Source organism: Lonchura striata, chromosome 15, assembly GCF_050655825.1.
Source record: "Lonchura striata isolate lonStrDom1 chromosome 15, ASM5065582v1, whole genome shotgun sequence".
Classification (NCBI taxonomy): Eukaryota; Metazoa; Chordata; class Aves; order Passeriformes; family Estrildidae; genus Lonchura; species Lonchura striata.
In genome coordinates this window covers 13768807-13784488 of record NC_140717.1, presented here as the reverse complement: position 1 = coordinate 13784488, position 15682 = coordinate 13768807, and the positions used below count along the sequence as shown (strand labels likewise).

Sequence of the window (15682 nt, the reverse complement as noted above, 5' to 3'; positions counted from 1 at the left end):
CCTCCTGTGATAGGAGCAAGCTGTGCCCTGCTGCTCTCCTCCCTCTGTTACTCAGTAACTTGGCCAGGGGTGGTCCTGTCCCTCCAGAAAATCATGGTAGAAATGTCCCTGGAAGCAATCTTGTGCCCCCGTCTATAGCATGGGAATTAATTGCTTCTCTAAATTTGGAAGGCATGTTTTAAAATGATTTCTCAATATATTTTGTCCTTGTAGATGTGCTGAGGTGAAGGTTGCAGTTCTTCAAGAGGTTCCATTTTAAAATGGGACCAAACACCAAAAAAATAGTTCTTTGGATGAGATCTGGAAATGTTACACCACCGTTCAGGTATAGACAGGATCAGTTTTTCAATTTGCATTGAATTTCTCCTGCTTTAAAAGTAGAGATTAGTCATACTAAACCCTTTTTAATTGGCTTGTAAGGGGAAGTTGCAATGTTATTCTGCAATGGGAAGATTATCTGCATAACTAAATACCTTCTCCCCACAGAACAAATTGCACAGCTGTATTCTTGTATTCTTTCCAAACCTCCACAGAGGTGGCAGCCTTGCAAAAGAGGTTCCTGGAAGTTTTTTCAGCTGTTCCATGGAATTGCCAGGCCTGCACTGCAGCGTGGAGCTTGTAATGTAGGTTTAGAACCTCTGCCTCTGAATTTCTCCTCCAGACTAAAGGCCTGAGAGAGCAGGAACACACAGAGTGCTACAAGCTGCCTTAATACCACCTGTGTTTGTCTGAGGTGAGCAAATTGTCTCTGAGATTGGACAGTCCGTGGTCCATCTCTGCTTTTGTTTCAGTTCAGTTTTGTTGTTTCTCCTCCTTCTTCCTAAATCTCTCCAGCAACTGGGTGTTGGCGACCCAGAACCTAAGATTGTGAGAAGCACAAGTTTCTGTCACTGAATGTTGGTTGGCACTGCAGTGATGGCATTTAGGAGTTAAACCAGCTGCTCAGTTTAGTTGTTATTTTTTTGAGTGAGATTCCATGTGTTGGCACTCCAGTTGGCATCTCCACAGCTTGGCTTTTGACTTCCAAGGCTTTGGAAATGCACAGAAGTTTCCTGTGTGTCAGAACTGAGCCCCCTGGCCTTGGCCTTCTCCCTCCCTGCTCCATCAAACCAGTGCATTAATGGTGAATTTGTGGGGGTGAGGACACCCCAAATATCCCAGCCCTGAGAACCTGCTGGCAGCTCTGTGTGCTCTGGGTGGGATCAGCCCCTGCAGTTTGCCTTAATCCTTGGGGAGGAAGGTGGGGAGGAAGGTCCCTGTCACCTTCAGGTCCTTTGCCGTGTGTTTCAGCAACACCAAAGGGATCTGGGTGCCAAAGATGAGCACCTAAATCACTTTGGTACTTTTGAAACTGCCTGTAATTCATCCCCTTTTAGGATCCCAGACAAATAATGTGAGTTTTTAGAAGAGCTGATCTCTCAGTACTTCCCCAGGAAGAAACAGCTGTTGAAGCCACAGCACTTCTGAAAAATCATGTTAGCCTAGTCTCAAAGCCAAACCCGAGGCTTCTCTTTTTTCCCCCATAAATCTTGGCTTGCAGAGTCCTACCTGGGGGAGATTTTGTCTCGGACTGGGAAGCTCCAGACAAATCATTTTATGGTGAGGACTCCCAGGTCTGGGATTTCCATGGGTGCCCTGTCCCTGCCAGCCCTTGGGGTCTCACTCGGCACAGGGAGCCACAGATGGGGGTTGGAGCTGCCTCCGGGCTTTGCCTGGTACTTGGCAAGGATGGGATGAGAGGAGGGCAGGAGCTGTGTGGTTCACATCCAGCACAGGCTCCCTGGGACCCCGTGGAATCAGTGACAGGGACAAGAGGAACCTCAGCTGCTTACAGGGACTGCAGTGCTTTTATCCACTGAAAAGCCCATCCCCAAATTTGTTGTCACTTCATTTTGAGCCTAGGACAAAAAAAAAAAAAAAGAGCAAGACATTGACAGTGCTCCCTGCAAAATTCCATGTCACTGGAAGGAATCACCCAAGAGAACAGAGCAAAATCATGGAAATAGAATTTAGGGCTTTGGTTTGCAGCTGTGGGAGTTGAGGGTGCAGGTGCCTCCGTGCTGGCACCCACAGGATCCGTGTGGGTCACACCTCTGCAATCCCAGAGTGGGGCTGGAGGGGATGGGGCTCATCCTGCAGTTATTTATATTGTACAGAGCAGCTTATTTCTACAAGGAAAGAAAAAACAACCCTCATTTTAAAACTCCAACAAATACAGTAGTTTCAGTTCTGGTTTTTGTGACCTTTTTCAGGGATCATTTCAGTGCATTTCTGTACAAAATAAAAAATTAAGGAAAAAAAGGATTTTGAAGTATAAAAAAATGCTTCTTCTGTACATAGGCGAACTCAAGAATCTTCTCTTCAAACACTGTTTCTTGTAGAAACATGTTGAAATTTTTTTGCTGATTTCTTTGTACTTCAAGAGCATGTAAATAGTTTATTAAAAGTGACTATTGTAATTTGGAGTTCTTTTTAAACAGATTCCAGCTCTAAATCATGTCAAGATGGGGAGGAAGAAGGACTGAGTATAGCAAAGGAGCTGGTGGCATTTACAGCTTGTGTCAAGCTTTGTATAATGTAAATTCTGTATAAATACGGGGTTTTTTTGTCAAATAAATAGATGCAATTAGAAGCATTAAGAAACTGAAGACAAAAAATTGCCAAGTCAAGGCTTCTTCTTCCCCCCTCCCTCAGTCCGAAACCTAATGTGCAAAATCTATTTATTTCAAGCGAGGAAATGTGTACAGTCTAATAGACACCCTAAAATGTATTTAAGGAAATTAGCAACTGGATTTTTTCAGTTTAATATTTCTTTTGTTTTTATGAGTTTCCTCTTTAATTGCCACTGTAGGATTTGTCCACGTGAAAACACATCAAGAAGGACACTCTAAAACAATGGGGCAGTTTTGAATTAAAGTGGAAGAACACCCAGTACCCAATTCTTGCAGTTTTCTGGTTTTAATTCCCAGTGTGGAAATCAAGGGCCTCCTTTAAAAGTAGGCAGGTCAAATTGTTTGCAATAAATTAATTTTTTTTTTCTTAAGTTCCTTTAAAAAAAACCCACAACTCTGCTTTGAAGATTTAGGATTTCTGCTTTTTCTTTCGTTAAGCAAATTTATAAATTTAGGGATGTTTTGTGCATATAGAATCCGTCACCAGTATGTATCTTGTTTTGAAGAAAGTGTTTTTGTTGTGGATGTGTCATGCTGTATATATTTGTTCATATTTTTGTGAATTGAATACTATGTACCATTGTATTATAGTAACTTTTATAAAGCAAACCATAAATATACTGACTTTTCTTACAGAAAAATTATGTTGTGCTTAATATATTACCAGGGCAGCTCTTTGCTCTTAGACCTGTGCTGGGGGCTGTGAGAGCTCAAGGAGGCAGATGCAGAACAAGAACTGTGAAGAGCTGATTTTCAGCATAGTGAAAATATTAATTCTGGTGATGAGGAAATGAGTTTAAGCAACATTATATTGCATGCAAGAAATATGTGAGTGTTTCTAGTCTATAAGCTTTAAGAAATGTCTCAGTATTAACAATCTTGAGAGCCCTGGAGAGCTGAAGCAGAGCTCTCCTGACAGTGAACCAGGAGTCCCAAACATGTCCAGCCTCTGCAGGTGATGGGCCCCTGCTCCTCCAGCTTCTGCCCTGGATTGCTCTGATTTCATATCCTTTATTTATTTATTTATTTTTAACTCTATGGAGGCAAAAGCCCTTGACCACCAGGTGAGGTGTCAGTGATGTGTGAGGCTGTTGTGGCCAGAGGCTCTTTGCTTTCTTTCTTTTTCAATCAGTTTATTCAAATTGCCAGGAGTTGGGACTTGGATGATTCTTGTAGTTCCCTTCCAGGATATTCTGTGATTGAAATCTGGATTAGTTCTGCTCCCTGGGAGCCAGAGAAGGGGCAGCTGGGGGAGCTGCTCAGGTTTGGCCCATGTACCCCCTCACAGTGTGGGCTGCTGGGGGGGTCATGGTGGCTTCTCTGAGCTTTTGTACAAAAAGAAATACCTGGAGCAGAACAAGTGGAATGGACAGAGGCTGTAGGTGACTTCCCAGCTCAGCTCCTGCATTCCTCAGGTGAGCACAGGACAGGGCTGCAGGACAGCCACACCTGGGGGCTCAGCCAGGAGGGGCTGGGGACAGGACTCGTGTCAGAGGAGCCTGGCCTGGGCTGGGGCTGCTCGGGGTCTGAGAGCTCCCTGCTGGGGAACTGGAGCAGGGGCTGGGCAGCAGGGCAGAGCCCAGGGGGTCCTCAGGCAGCTGGGCTGAGGGCTGGGACAGGGAGTGCTGGAGCTGCAGCCCCTGGGAACGCAGGGACTCCCCAGGCACTCAGGCCAGCTCAGAAAAGGGATTTATTGTGTTGGGGAGGAATTCCCCGTGCAAAGGACAACACCAGAGCAACACCCAGAGGGGACTTTGAACATGCAGCCAGGATCTGAGCCAAGGAATTGCTGCCAATGCCAGCAATTACTGCTTGAAACACAGGAGAAACCCCAACCCATCATTAATGCAGGAATTTACAGGTATTAGAGCAAAACTCTGTTGCCTTGGGAAGGCTGAAATAAGTAAATACAATTAATTCTCATTCCAGAGTGTTGCAGCTACCCTAAAACCATGTTTATTCTCAGCAGATTCAAATTCAAGATTGAGTCTAAAAGCAATTAAACCAAAATCTTACAAAAGGAGATGTGCAGAGAGGGAAACGCCTCCGTGCTTTCGCAGCTTCCAGTGTAGCTAAAATTAAAACTTTGGATAGACTAAATTTGAGCACTCCCAGTTGTTTCTTCTGCCTTCCTCTGTAGCTGCATGTCTTTGGCACATGCCTTAAATCTGCCCTTGGTTAAGAATTCCATGGTTTGGATCAGATTAAGCTGCTTTTTGAGAGTGTGTTTGCTATTTCCCACGCCACATCTCCCAGGAAGTCACCGAAGGGCAGTGCTGGGGCTGGGCTGGGAGAGGTGTTGGGTCCTTTTACATTGTCCAGCTTGGCAGTGGCTTCCCTGGGTTTGTGGCACCCAAGTCTGGGCTGTTTACCAAAACAGGGGGTGTTTCCCAGTTCGTTTGGGATTCAGCTCCTTGGGGATGAGGGCGGCACTTCCTACCCTCCTCTACAGCTGCCTGGTCTCCCCGTTGGGCTCCAGGACAGTCAGGTTTCCTCTGGCATCCTGATCCATTTCTATGGCTTCAAACAGAGACTTGAAGTTCCCGGCGCCGAAGCCCTGCAGGGAGGCAACGTTAGGGACCAGGGGCTTGGTGGCCCTGAGGGCTCGTGGCCAGGATCAGCGGGAGAGCCTCAAACCTACCTGGTGGTTGTGCCTCTGGATCACCTCCAGAAAGACCGTGGGTCTGTCTTGAACTGGTTTGGTGAAGATCTGGAGCAAGTAGCCTTTTTCATCAAAATCCACCAGGATTTTCAGTTCCTGGAGAAAAGAAATGAGGCGACAGCTCCAAAACCCACAGAGGAGCAGGTGGGGCTCTCTGTGTCACTCACAGCCCTGCAAAGCACTCTGGGGAGCTGGTCCAGCCCCGGGGAGGCCTTTTCCCTCTCTGACTCACCTCCAGCTTGTCAATGTTCTCCTTCACTTTGATTTTGGCAGTTCTGAGCCTCTCCCGCAGCACCCGGTAGTAGCTGGAGGGCACATCCATGAACTGCATGCCCCTCTGCTTCAGGTTGGTGATCTGCAAGGCAGGGGAGACCCAGCAGGGCTCATTTGGGGAGGGGTTTGTGCCAGGAGCATTTCCTGGCGTGGGCAGTGTCAGGACACAGATGCTTTCCCATGGCATTGGCCAACCTCAGGCATGAGAACCTGCCTCATATTTCACTTTGGCACCAGGAATGGGCAGGCCCAAGATGTCCTCCCCAGGCACTGCAGACAGCTGTGCAAGGATCATTTGTCTTGCTCTGACCTAATGGATACCTCTGGAGGCCCTTTGGACTGGAGAGGAGCCCAAACCTGGGTGCTCAGCAGCAGCTGGGCTCAACCCAGACCTGCCCCTGCCCCTCTTGAAGGTGGGTGATGGGTGTGGGGCTCAGCCTGGCAGCCTGGACTGCCGGAGTCCCTCCAGCCACCCTGCAAGGACAAAGGTGCCACCAAGGGCCCTGCAGACCCCAATTGCTTTAAGCTGGAGGGGCAGGCAGCTCACAGGTGCAGGCAGGTCCCTTCTGGGCAGTTAATCCTGGTTGTAAAACAACCAGCACAAAGGCCATGGCTCTGTGTCCTTGTACCCTGACAGGGTCATGGTGCACCCTGTGATGAGCACTGTGCCCAGAGCCAGGGCAGGGGGTCCCAGGGCAGGGGGTCCCAGGGCAGGGGGTCCCAGGGCTGCACTCACTGCTGAGATGATGTCGGGGGTGTTCAGTGCGATGTGCTGGACTCCGGCCCCTCCGTAGTAATCAATGTATTCCTACAGGGAAAAAATGTCACCATGGTAGTGACAGCACAGCTACAGCTGTGAAGGGAAGGGTGGGATGCATAAAAATATGCAGACAGGATCAGCTCAGGGGCACCACGGAATGGCAAAGACACTGTTGATGAGATGGGGTAAGCTGGCTCTGCCAGCAGCTCCCATGGGGTTTGTCAGAGCCACGCAGAGCCAGGATTGCTTTCTAGCAGCCACTTTAGCAGGTCTGCTCTGGCTCCAAATCACTGACCTTTGGTCCCTTTTCCTTCACCAAGATCCCCCTGGGAGTGGAGGCAGCCACATGGATCAACCACCAGCGTCCACTCACCTGAATCTGGGATTTCTTCTTGCCAGGTGCTGGCTCATTGATGGGCATCTTAATGGTCTCCTCGTAGTTGGTGACCACGATGGAGCGCAGGGCGCTGAACTCGGTATGCAGCTGCTTGTCATCCACTGACCAGAAGCGGTGGAAGAGCAGGTTCTTCTGGTACCTGTCCAGGTCACAAGGGGCACAGTCAAGCCCTTGCTCCATCCCCACAGTAATGGAGCTCTGCTCTGGTTTCATCAGCCCTGTTATAAGCGGTGAGACCAGCAGAGCTGTGCTGCTGCTCCATCCCACCTCCCACCGGCTCTCCCCACTCTTACCAGTCTGCCACTGGGACCATCTGGAGGTCAGGCTGGTTCCCCACAACATGATCAACAAAGCTGAGCTTGGTGCTTGGTCTGTGGGGGGAAGATAAGGAGGGTCTCAGCCAGGCTCAGGGGTACCCCACAGCCTGGGGGGCTCCAGGGCAAGGCAGTGGGGACCAGTCCAGCTCCTCGGTGGGATATCCCACCAGAATACGATGGCAAAGAGCCAGGCAGGACCCTCTGGAAAGTACTCACAGCTTGGGCAGCAGGGGGTCCTTGAAGAGGGGTGGGTGGTACCCGGGCAGGAACAGGCCCTTGTAGTTGAGCTTCTCTATCAAGGTGTGGGTGGTGTCACCGTACTGTCAGGGGGGAAAGTGGTTGTGTTGTGCCTCTGTTTATGGAGGGCCCTCCCAGGTGCAGCCAGCTGCATGGCCCTGCCCTGCCCTGCCACTCACCGTCTGGATCACTGCAAACTTCACCTTCCCAAATTTGTCCTGCTCCACCCACGGCTCCTTCACCACCACGGCGCCGCGCTCCTTGGCTTTCTGGGCAGAAGGAGAGAGATCCCGTCCTGCCACAGCTCCCCTGGGCCAGGGAGAACATCCCAAGGCCCTCCCTGCCTCCCCTCACCGTTCTGGGGGGCTGTGTGGGAGGTGGTGGAGGGGCTGCCCACCTGCACGATGAAGTCACAGTCCTCCACTTCGAAGGCGACGTCCTTCACCCCGTCCCCGTGCTTCACCAGGTGCTCCCCCATCTCTGCCCCGAGCAGGAACAGCCACAGGCATGAGCAGAACTGCTTTGTTCTGCCATGGCCATTTTCTACTCCATCCCCCCCAGTGACACCTACCCTCATTCCCTGGGTTCAGAGCAGATGAGAAAACAAACACGATCTGTCGAGGAAGAGGAGGAGAGGTGAGGATGGAGCCACAGGTGATGGTTTTCATGGTGGGTTTGGCAGCACCCTCATGTCTGATGCACCTCACCTTTCCCTGCCCTGGCAGTGGCACCTCTGTCAGGGCTCCCTTACCTTGTCCTGCTTGATGACATGTGACACCACCTCCCTGCTGCCGGTCTCCAGCCCCCGGTAGGCCAGCTCCTCAAACCCCAGCTTGTTGCAGTAGTAGGATGCAGCCTGTGGGCAGGAAAGAGTCCCTCTGGTTGAAGCTGAGGTGCTGGTGGCCCACAGGCCATGGAGATCAGCCACCATGGCAGGTGCAAGTCACACTTGCCCTGTGTGTGTGTGAGAACAGGCAGCATCTTCGCCTCCTCCCACAGCCCAGGGGCAACAAACAGAGGCAAGAAAGGTCTGGGGTTGAGGAAAAAGCCCAAATTCAGTGGGAAGTGCTGCCTCCAGAACTTTTTGTGAGGGATGCCATGGAGCAGGAGACATTTCTGCGTGTCCCCTTCTGCCAGGTTGGGTGAAAAGCAGCTCGGGTGTGAAGCAGAGAGGTGTTTAAGTTGCCCAGGGCAAGGGATGGAAATCAGCTGCCATGAGCCCATGGTTCACGTCCCACGCCCCCGGCAGCCGCCCCTGCCTTGCGCAAGGGCCACCAAGGCCACCGGCGCCAGGCCAGGGCTGGGCTTTGGGACAGCGGCACAGCCCAGGGGCTGCCGGGATGGACCAACGCCCCCCGGGCAGCCAATGCCTGCAGCGCCCGGCCTGTCCCACCTGGGAGGTGTCCCCTGGCACCGCTGTCCCCTGGCACTGCTGTCCCCTGGCACTGCTGTCCTGTGGCACTGCTGTCCCCTGGCACCGCTGCCCCCAGGCACTGCTGTCCCCTGGCACTGCTGTCCCATGGCACTGCTGCCCCCAGGCACCGCTGCCCCCAGGCACTGCTGTCCCCTGGCACTGCTGTCCCATGGCACTGCTGTCCCCTGGCACTGCTGTCCTGTGGCACTGCTGTCCTGTGGCACTGCTGTCCCCAGGCACTGCTGTCCTGTGGCACTGCTGTCCTGTGGCACTGCTGTCCCCTGGCACTGCTGTCCCCTGGCACTGCTGCCCCCAGGCACTGCTGCCCCCAGGCACTGCTGTCCTGTGGCACTGCTGTCCCCTGGCACCGCTGTCCCCTGGCACTGCTGTCCCCTGGCACCGCTGTCCCCAGGCACTGCTGTCCCCTGGCACTGCTGCCCCCAGGCACTGCTGCCCCCAGGCACTGCTGTCCCCTGGCACTGCTGTCCCCTGGCACCGTGGTCCCCTTGCACTGTGCCCGGCGGCCGCAGCCTCTCACCTGCTTGGCATTGCCGACCCAGAAGGTGATGGAGTGGAAATGGATGAAGCGGCCTCGTTGGGGCTAAAAGGGAGGGAAAATGGGACTGAAAGCTGCTGCTGCATTTCCTGCAGCACTGCTCGGCTCCAGAGCAGGGGAAAGCAGCAGCTGGGACCCTGAAAATGCATCTCCTGCAAATGAATCTGAAATAACTGGGTGGAACGGCCCCCAAATGGTGATTTTCCAAAGTGCTTTACAGTCAAGCCCCACAGGATCCTGCACCACAGGTTGGAAGGTGCAAAACATTGATTCACCTTTGCCCACAGCCACAATTCCAGTTCTCCCAGTGCTCCCCACAAGTGGCCATCCCAGCGAGCTGCCCACCTGCAAACCTCGCTGTGTTAAAGATTAATTCTTCCACAAAAGCTCTTACACAACCACCAGCACCAGGACAGATCCCTCTTTGCTCTGTTCCCCACCACTGCCCAACCTGGCACAGGCCACTCTGCAGTGGACACACTTTAAAAGTGAAAAAAGAGGCAAAAAAGTGCAGCATTTGAAAATAAATGTTGCATGGAACAAGGATTCTGCTTAAGGCTAAGTTTGACTGGGAAATACCCATCATCTCCTGTTCATCACTCTCCTCCCAAACCAGAAATTTCAGTTATTAATACTAATTTACAATGAGGATCTTGTGTGACCCAGCCAGAGCAGTTTTACTTCTGATTTCAACAGGTAAACAAGGAATTGATACAATCTGCAGTAACATGACCCATGTTTCACACCAGGCAGAAGGGCAGGACAGGGACACAACTCTTACCTTTTCTCCCTTGTCTGTGTAGGACGTCTGAAAGAAAATGAGAAAAGAGAGAAATTAGAGGGACAGGCAAGTACAGCGGCCCCAGGGAGCTGAATTTAAAGGTCAGGCTGTGAGGAGCAGCTCTGCTGTGCCACTTCGAGCATAGTCACTGGAAAATCCGAATTCAAGCAGAGCTTAAATCTCCCAAGGCATCCTGTGCCATAGAGCCCCAGTTGTCTGAATTAATTCCCATCTGCTGCCCCTCACCATTTTTGTGACCTGGCAATGTGACACAAGCAAAGAGAGTGCAAGAACGGGGGGGCTTTCAATATAAGGGGATGGGGAGGCTCCTCCTCGGCCCCACCTTCCCCCACCACCAACCCAGGGATGTGTTTGGTTTTGGCTGGGAACTGCCCAAAGGGGGGTGGCGGGCGGCTGTCACTGGGGCCGTGGCACGGGTCCCTGCACCCTGGCGGTGGCACTGCGGGGTGAAACGTGCAGGGTGCCGAGGGCACGGGAGGCTCTGCGGAGGGCTGGCACCAAATCCCTGCCCCGTGCGTGTCACAGTCACGGGGGGCGGGGGGGTGACGCGATTTGGGCAGCGCATCCCCCGGCCCGCCCGCTGCCCCTGGGGACATTCACCCCTCCCTGCGGACATGTCATCCTGGGCAGCCTGCCCACCGCTGGGGGTGTGGTGGTGTCTGGGCACGGGGCCACGCGGTGCCACCTTCAGCCCCGGTGAGCCCAGCGCTGCAGGGACCCCAAAATGTGGGACAGCAGGAGGAGGGGACAAGAGATGGCCCCGCAGGGGAGATACCAGAGCACAAATTCCACCTGGCTGGGAGTGGTGGGACGTCGCAGCCACCAGCAAGGCCAGAGGATGAGCACAGGGGGCTTGGGTGGGTGCCAGTGGCACTGAGGACAGGGCTGGGGGTCTCGTGGCGGGGCTGTCCCCTGCTGCCACACTCCCTGGGACATGGATGCCATGCAGCACCGGGCAAATGTGCTGTGCCACAGACTGGAGAGGGGCCAGCAGCAGGGACAGGGACATCGTTTACCACGGCTGTGTCACGCGGTGCTGGTGACACCGCTGCGCTACTACATGTCACCATCAAAGCTGTGTAACTCACTGATGGTGACACTGCTGTGCCACCACGTGTCACCATCAAAGCCACCCCATGGCACCAGCACAGCAGCGTGACCCGGTGACGGCGACACCGCTGGGCCACCCCGTGCCGGCGGTGCCGCCGCTGTGTCGGTGCTGTGTCGGTGCTGTGTCGGTGCTGTGTCGGTGCTGTGTCACCCCGGTAGTGCCGCCGCTGTGTCGGTGCTGTGTCGGTGCTGTGTCGGTGCTGTGTCACCGCCGTGCCACCCCGGTAGTGCCGCCGCTGTGTCGGTGCTGTGTCGGTGCTGTGTCGGTGCTGTGTCGGTGCTGTGTCGGTGCCGTGCCACCCCGGTAGCGCCGCCGCTCCGCCGCCCCGCTCCGTCCCGCTGGCCCCGCCCCGGCCCCGCCCCGCGCCCGTCCCGGCTCCCGTCCGGCCGCGGCCATGGCGGAGCCCGGCGAGGGCCGCCCCGTCACCGTCAGCGATGTCCAGCAGCTGGTGCGGCGCAAGGACGAGGTCGAGGCGCAGATCAAGGCGTGCTACGAGCTGCTGGAGGGGGTCGGTGCCCGGGCAGGGCCGGGGGGCGCCGTGCGGGCCCGGCCCCCTCCCAACCGCCGCCTCTCCCCTCGCAGCAAAAGGGCGTCGGGATGCACGAGCCGCTGGTGGACGCCGAGGGCTTCCCCCGCTCGGACATCGACCTGTACCAAGTGCGCACCGCCCGGCACAACATCATCTGTGAGCGGGGAACGGGGGCCGGGCACCGGGCGGGGGGCTCGTCCCGGGGCCGCGCCGCCGTGCCGCGGGATGAGCCAGGAAACCGGGGTGAGCGGGGCAAAGGCTGTGCCCGGGGACCGGCAGCGCGCAGCTCCCTGAAACCCCGTGTCGCTCGTTCCTCGGAACCGGGCCCAGCGCTGCGCTGAGCCTGCTCCCCGGGGGATCTGCTCAGTGCTCCGAGCTGCCGCCCGGGCTGAGTCAGGAAAATGCTTTTGTCCACGTGTTGCTGAAATTCTGCCACTGCTGCGGAGCCATCTGGGGTCTGTGAAGCACCACAAGGTTTTTCTGTGCTGTTTGTAGAATAAAATTTGGGTAGGAAATAGCTTGGCATTTGTTTCATCCCAGGCTTTTCCAGTGCCCTGACTTTCAGGATGGGTACGTATGTAACAGCAGGTGACTTAATGGAAAGAAGATTTAAGCTGCTGAGTTTTAGGGCATCATGGGCCTCCCAGCCCTTCTGCCTTCGCATGTTTACCAAAATTCTCGTAGGGTGGTTTTCTCTGTGCCAGACTTTTACTGATAAACATCTGCCGGGCTGGCACCAGGCCCCAGCAGATAGAGCAGAGCTTCTTGCTGAGATCAGAGACAGCCAAGGCACTGCTCTGTGTGGCTGACACCCCTTTGGGGGACGCCTTTCCACTCCCTGTGCGCTCATGGTGTCACCCACAGGTTTGCAGAACGATCACAAGGCCCTGATGAAGCAGGTGGAGGAAGCTCTGCACAAGCTGCACGCCCGGGAGAAGGAGAAACACGCCAAGGATGAGGCGGAGGCCTTGGCTGAGGCCATGAGCCAGAAGCAGAGCCTGCCCCAGGCCTTTGCCAAAGTGAACACCGTGACCCCGGGCTCTCCTGCCAGTGTCTCAGTATGTTGGGCACAGCTCGTGGGGAAGGCTTTGTCTGGAGCCAGACAGCTCATGGCTCCCTCCCCCATAAGTGGGAATAAGCTGGGGGCTTGATTAGGGTGTCACCCCCTTTTTTTAATCGTGTTGGGATGTCCTGTGAAGGGGTTGGTCGCTGTACAGGGATGAGATGGGTGTTCTCTGAGCTGTATCCTGGCACCACACAGTTCCTTCCAGGCCTCACTGACCATTCCAGCCTCAGAATTTCTCTTCCCATGAAACAGAACAGAGGAATGAACACTTGCCTCTCCCTGTGGCTGTAGTGATGTTCACTTGCCCGAGTGTGAGAAGTGTTGTAGCACATCTCTCTCCCTGTGGCTGGGTGAAGGGTGGTGCTCCTGTGATACCACCTGTCTTTAGAGAATGCAGATGCTCATCTATCTCTGTCCAGGGACTTCAAGTTGATGATGAGATTGTGGAGTTTGGATCTGTCAATGCAAACAACTTCCAGAACCTGCAGAACATTGCCACGGTGGTGCAGCACAGCGAGGGGGTGAGCTCATTCCTGCTGTGACTGCATTCTCTTGCCTGTCTCTGTTAGCCACAGCTTTTTCTATGGAACTTGAATCTCTGGAATCATCATTTCCATGTCAGAAACAGTGTCAGATTCAGTCTGTGCAGTTGTTGCCTTGTTCTTTCCCAGCACTATTTGCTCATGAATGGAAGAGCTGAGAGGTGTGTGCTCTTTGTTCTCCCCGGGGACTCCCTGCAGCAGCTTTGCTGTGCCACCCTCGTGGCCTGGCCAGAGAAGCTGCCACAACCATTAAGTGCTTGGTGGTGGAACTGGGGGATCTCCTGGAGATGACCTCACACAAAGCACTCTCTTCTTTCAGTTATAGCCACAGGAGTGGGAATGGGCACTGCTGCAGAACAGTTCCTCGGGCTTAATGTTCTTCATGTGCTTCAGGCAAAAGGAGGAAGAGAGTTGACTTTGTGATGGAAAAGTGAAATATTTTGGTTATTTTTCTATTTTTACCTCTCTTTCAGAGACCCCTGAGTGTGACTGTGATCCGTGGTGGCAGAAGGGTGCACGTGGGGCTGACTCCAAAGCGCTGGTCTGGGAAGGGCCTCCTGGGGTGAGCTACTGTTTCATTGCTGGAGGGAAGAGGCTTTCACCAGCTCAGGGCATGTTTCCTGAGCAGGGCCAGCCCTGGCTGTGTCACTGCCCACTGTGACAGACCTCACAGGTGGGCACCAGGGAGCTGGATTTGCTGGTTCTGCACAGGGATACAGGGAGTCAAGTTTCATCAAACATGAGCCCAGGCAGAAAGGTCTCAGTGGCTGGTTTGTCTGGTAGAGGAAACCAGTGGAAGAGGGTTGTGGAGGGTCTGAGCCATCCCACGTCAGGTCTTCTGTGCCTGTTTGAGAAATGAAAATTTAATATTTCCTCCTACCCTCTTCTTTTTCAGCTGCAATATCGTTCCTTTACAAAGATGACCGTGACTGGGAGAACAATAAAGCTGAAGCTTGTGCCTGTTTTCTGGACTCTGATCTGGTTTGAAAACTTCCTACGTGGTGTTGCTGTGACCTCTGGTGCCTGAAGGGTTCTGGCAGAGTTCTGCAGTTCAGAATTGCACTGGTTGTCAGGAGGAACCTGCAGAGCTGCAAGATGTGGCTTCTCATCTCTTCCACCTTGTATCAGTTTAGAATAAGGCTCTAGAGAGACCCAAATCTCACTTGATACACACTCTGAAGAGCTTGAAATGCTCTTTTTTGGTGATAACAGAGCATTCCTTTTTTCTCCCCTTTAAAACTCCTTGCTAAATATCATGTAATATATGCTAAGAAGTCCTAGAATACTTCTTGATCCAAAAAGGCAAGAGATATGCAAGTTTGATACTTCATCTTCCCCCTGTTGCCAACTTTTAAAGTCAGTGAACATACTGAAAGAATTTTTGGAATGCCCAGTTATTTTAACACAATGAGGTAAGAAATAGGGGTTATGATTCTACTTTTGGAACTTCTAGTAGTTTATGTAGTCATGATAAAAGCACTCCTAATCTAGCTTCTCTCTCTATTTTCTTTTTGATTTTTAAAAAAAATTTGTTTATTTGCAGGAGTTGATTTTGGGGTGTTTTTCTGGTTCAGGGCAGGGTTTACAAAATTCTTGTGCCTCCCCTTCTCCTCCTCATCCTGCTGCAGGAGCAGTGGGGGGAGTGGGTGAGTGGCACATGGTCTGGGCGTTTTCAGTGGGAACAGTAAATTGGGGAATACCATTCCTAAACCACCACAGGTGCATAAATTGTTGAAAGGGATTCCAGGAATGACTGGTTTGTTTAAAGCATATTTCCAGTTGAACTTCAAAATAGTTTCCCAAAACAATAAAACTGAGTATTGCTTCTCTCTGTTCTCATTGAAGTCATTATTTGGGGCAGCCTCTCTGGGTCAGGGAGATAATAGGAGCTGATAACAAATCTCCTTTCTGCTCCCAGCAGGGTGCGAGGCTCTTTCTGGGCAGAAAGAAAAACAAATTAAGTTTAGAAATTGTTATTATTTGAGCTTAACAGCAAGCCTGAGGTCAACAGCTGGGAGTGTTTGGAGCTGATTATCTGCAGGGGTGAAGTGAGAACCTCGAGTGGGATCCCTGTGCAAGTGCCATGGGAGAGAGCTGGGGACCGTGGGGGACTGGCAGGGCTTGGGGGATGATTATTCTCCCTTTGAGCCCACTTGTCCTGCTCAGGAAAGCCACTGGAGCAGAGCTGCCTGCAACTCCTGTGCGGGCTATCGGGTAAAGATCCCTCATCCCATTCCTCGGGCAGGGTGAGGGTTCGGTCCCGAATGGCTCTGGCGATGCCGAGAGGGGCTTTGTCCCAGCCATGAGTGGGATTTAGGCTTGGGTAGGGTGAAGGGCTGAATGG

General features: G+C 53.2%; 2 protein-coding genes across 5 annotated transcripts; one reads left to right on the top strand and one right to left on the bottom strand.

Moving 5' to 3' along the window:
• Nucleotides 1–4605: 4605 nt before the first annotated feature.
• Nucleotides 4606–11245, bottom strand: HPD (4-hydroxyphenylpyruvate dioxygenase). Of its 2 annotated transcripts, none has more exons than XM_085592759.1 (14): nucleotides 11179–11245; nucleotides 10070–10096; nucleotides 9271–9333; nucleotides 8070–8174; nucleotides 7890–7932; nucleotides 7716–7798; nucleotides 7498–7587; nucleotides 7298–7401; nucleotides 7058–7135; nucleotides 6741–6903; nucleotides 6344–6415; nucleotides 5567–5689; nucleotides 5314–5430; nucleotides 4606–5229 (listed from the first exon to the last, which is right to left on the bottom strand). In XM_085592759.1, exons 1-14 carry the CDS (start codon nucleotides 11212–11214, stop codon nucleotides 5119–5121), a joined length of 1215 nt encoding a protein of 404 aa, XP_085448885.1. In that variant the 5' UTR covers nucleotides 11215–11245; the 3' UTR covers nucleotides 4606–5118. The 2 variants fall into 2 exon arrangements, with proteins under 2 accessions (XP_085448885.1, XP_021388377.3); XM_021532702.3 differs by lacking the exon at nucleotides 11179–11245 and adding an exon at nucleotides 10316–10379.
• A 318-nt stretch (nucleotides 11246–11563) lies between these two features.
• On the top strand, nucleotides 11564–15167 carry PSMD9 (proteasome 26S subunit, non-ATPase 9). Of its 3 annotated transcripts, none has more exons than XM_021532701.4 (6): nucleotides 11564–11667; nucleotides 11784–11886; nucleotides 12595–12788; nucleotides 13216–13317; nucleotides 13812–13900; nucleotides 14234–15167. In XM_021532701.4, exons 1-6 carry the CDS (start codon nucleotides 11596–11598, stop codon nucleotides 14259–14261), a joined length of 588 nt encoding a protein of 195 aa, XP_021388376.1. In that variant the 5' UTR covers nucleotides 11564–11595; the 3' UTR covers nucleotides 14262–15167. The 3 variants fall into 3 exon arrangements, with proteins under 3 accessions (XP_021388376.1, XP_021388375.1, XP_085448896.1); XM_021532700.3 differs by having other exon boundaries at nucleotides 11564–11709; XM_085592770.1 differs by lacking the exon at nucleotides 13216–13317 and having other exon boundaries at nucleotides 11564–11709.
• Nucleotides 15168–15682: the final 515 nt, after the last annotated feature.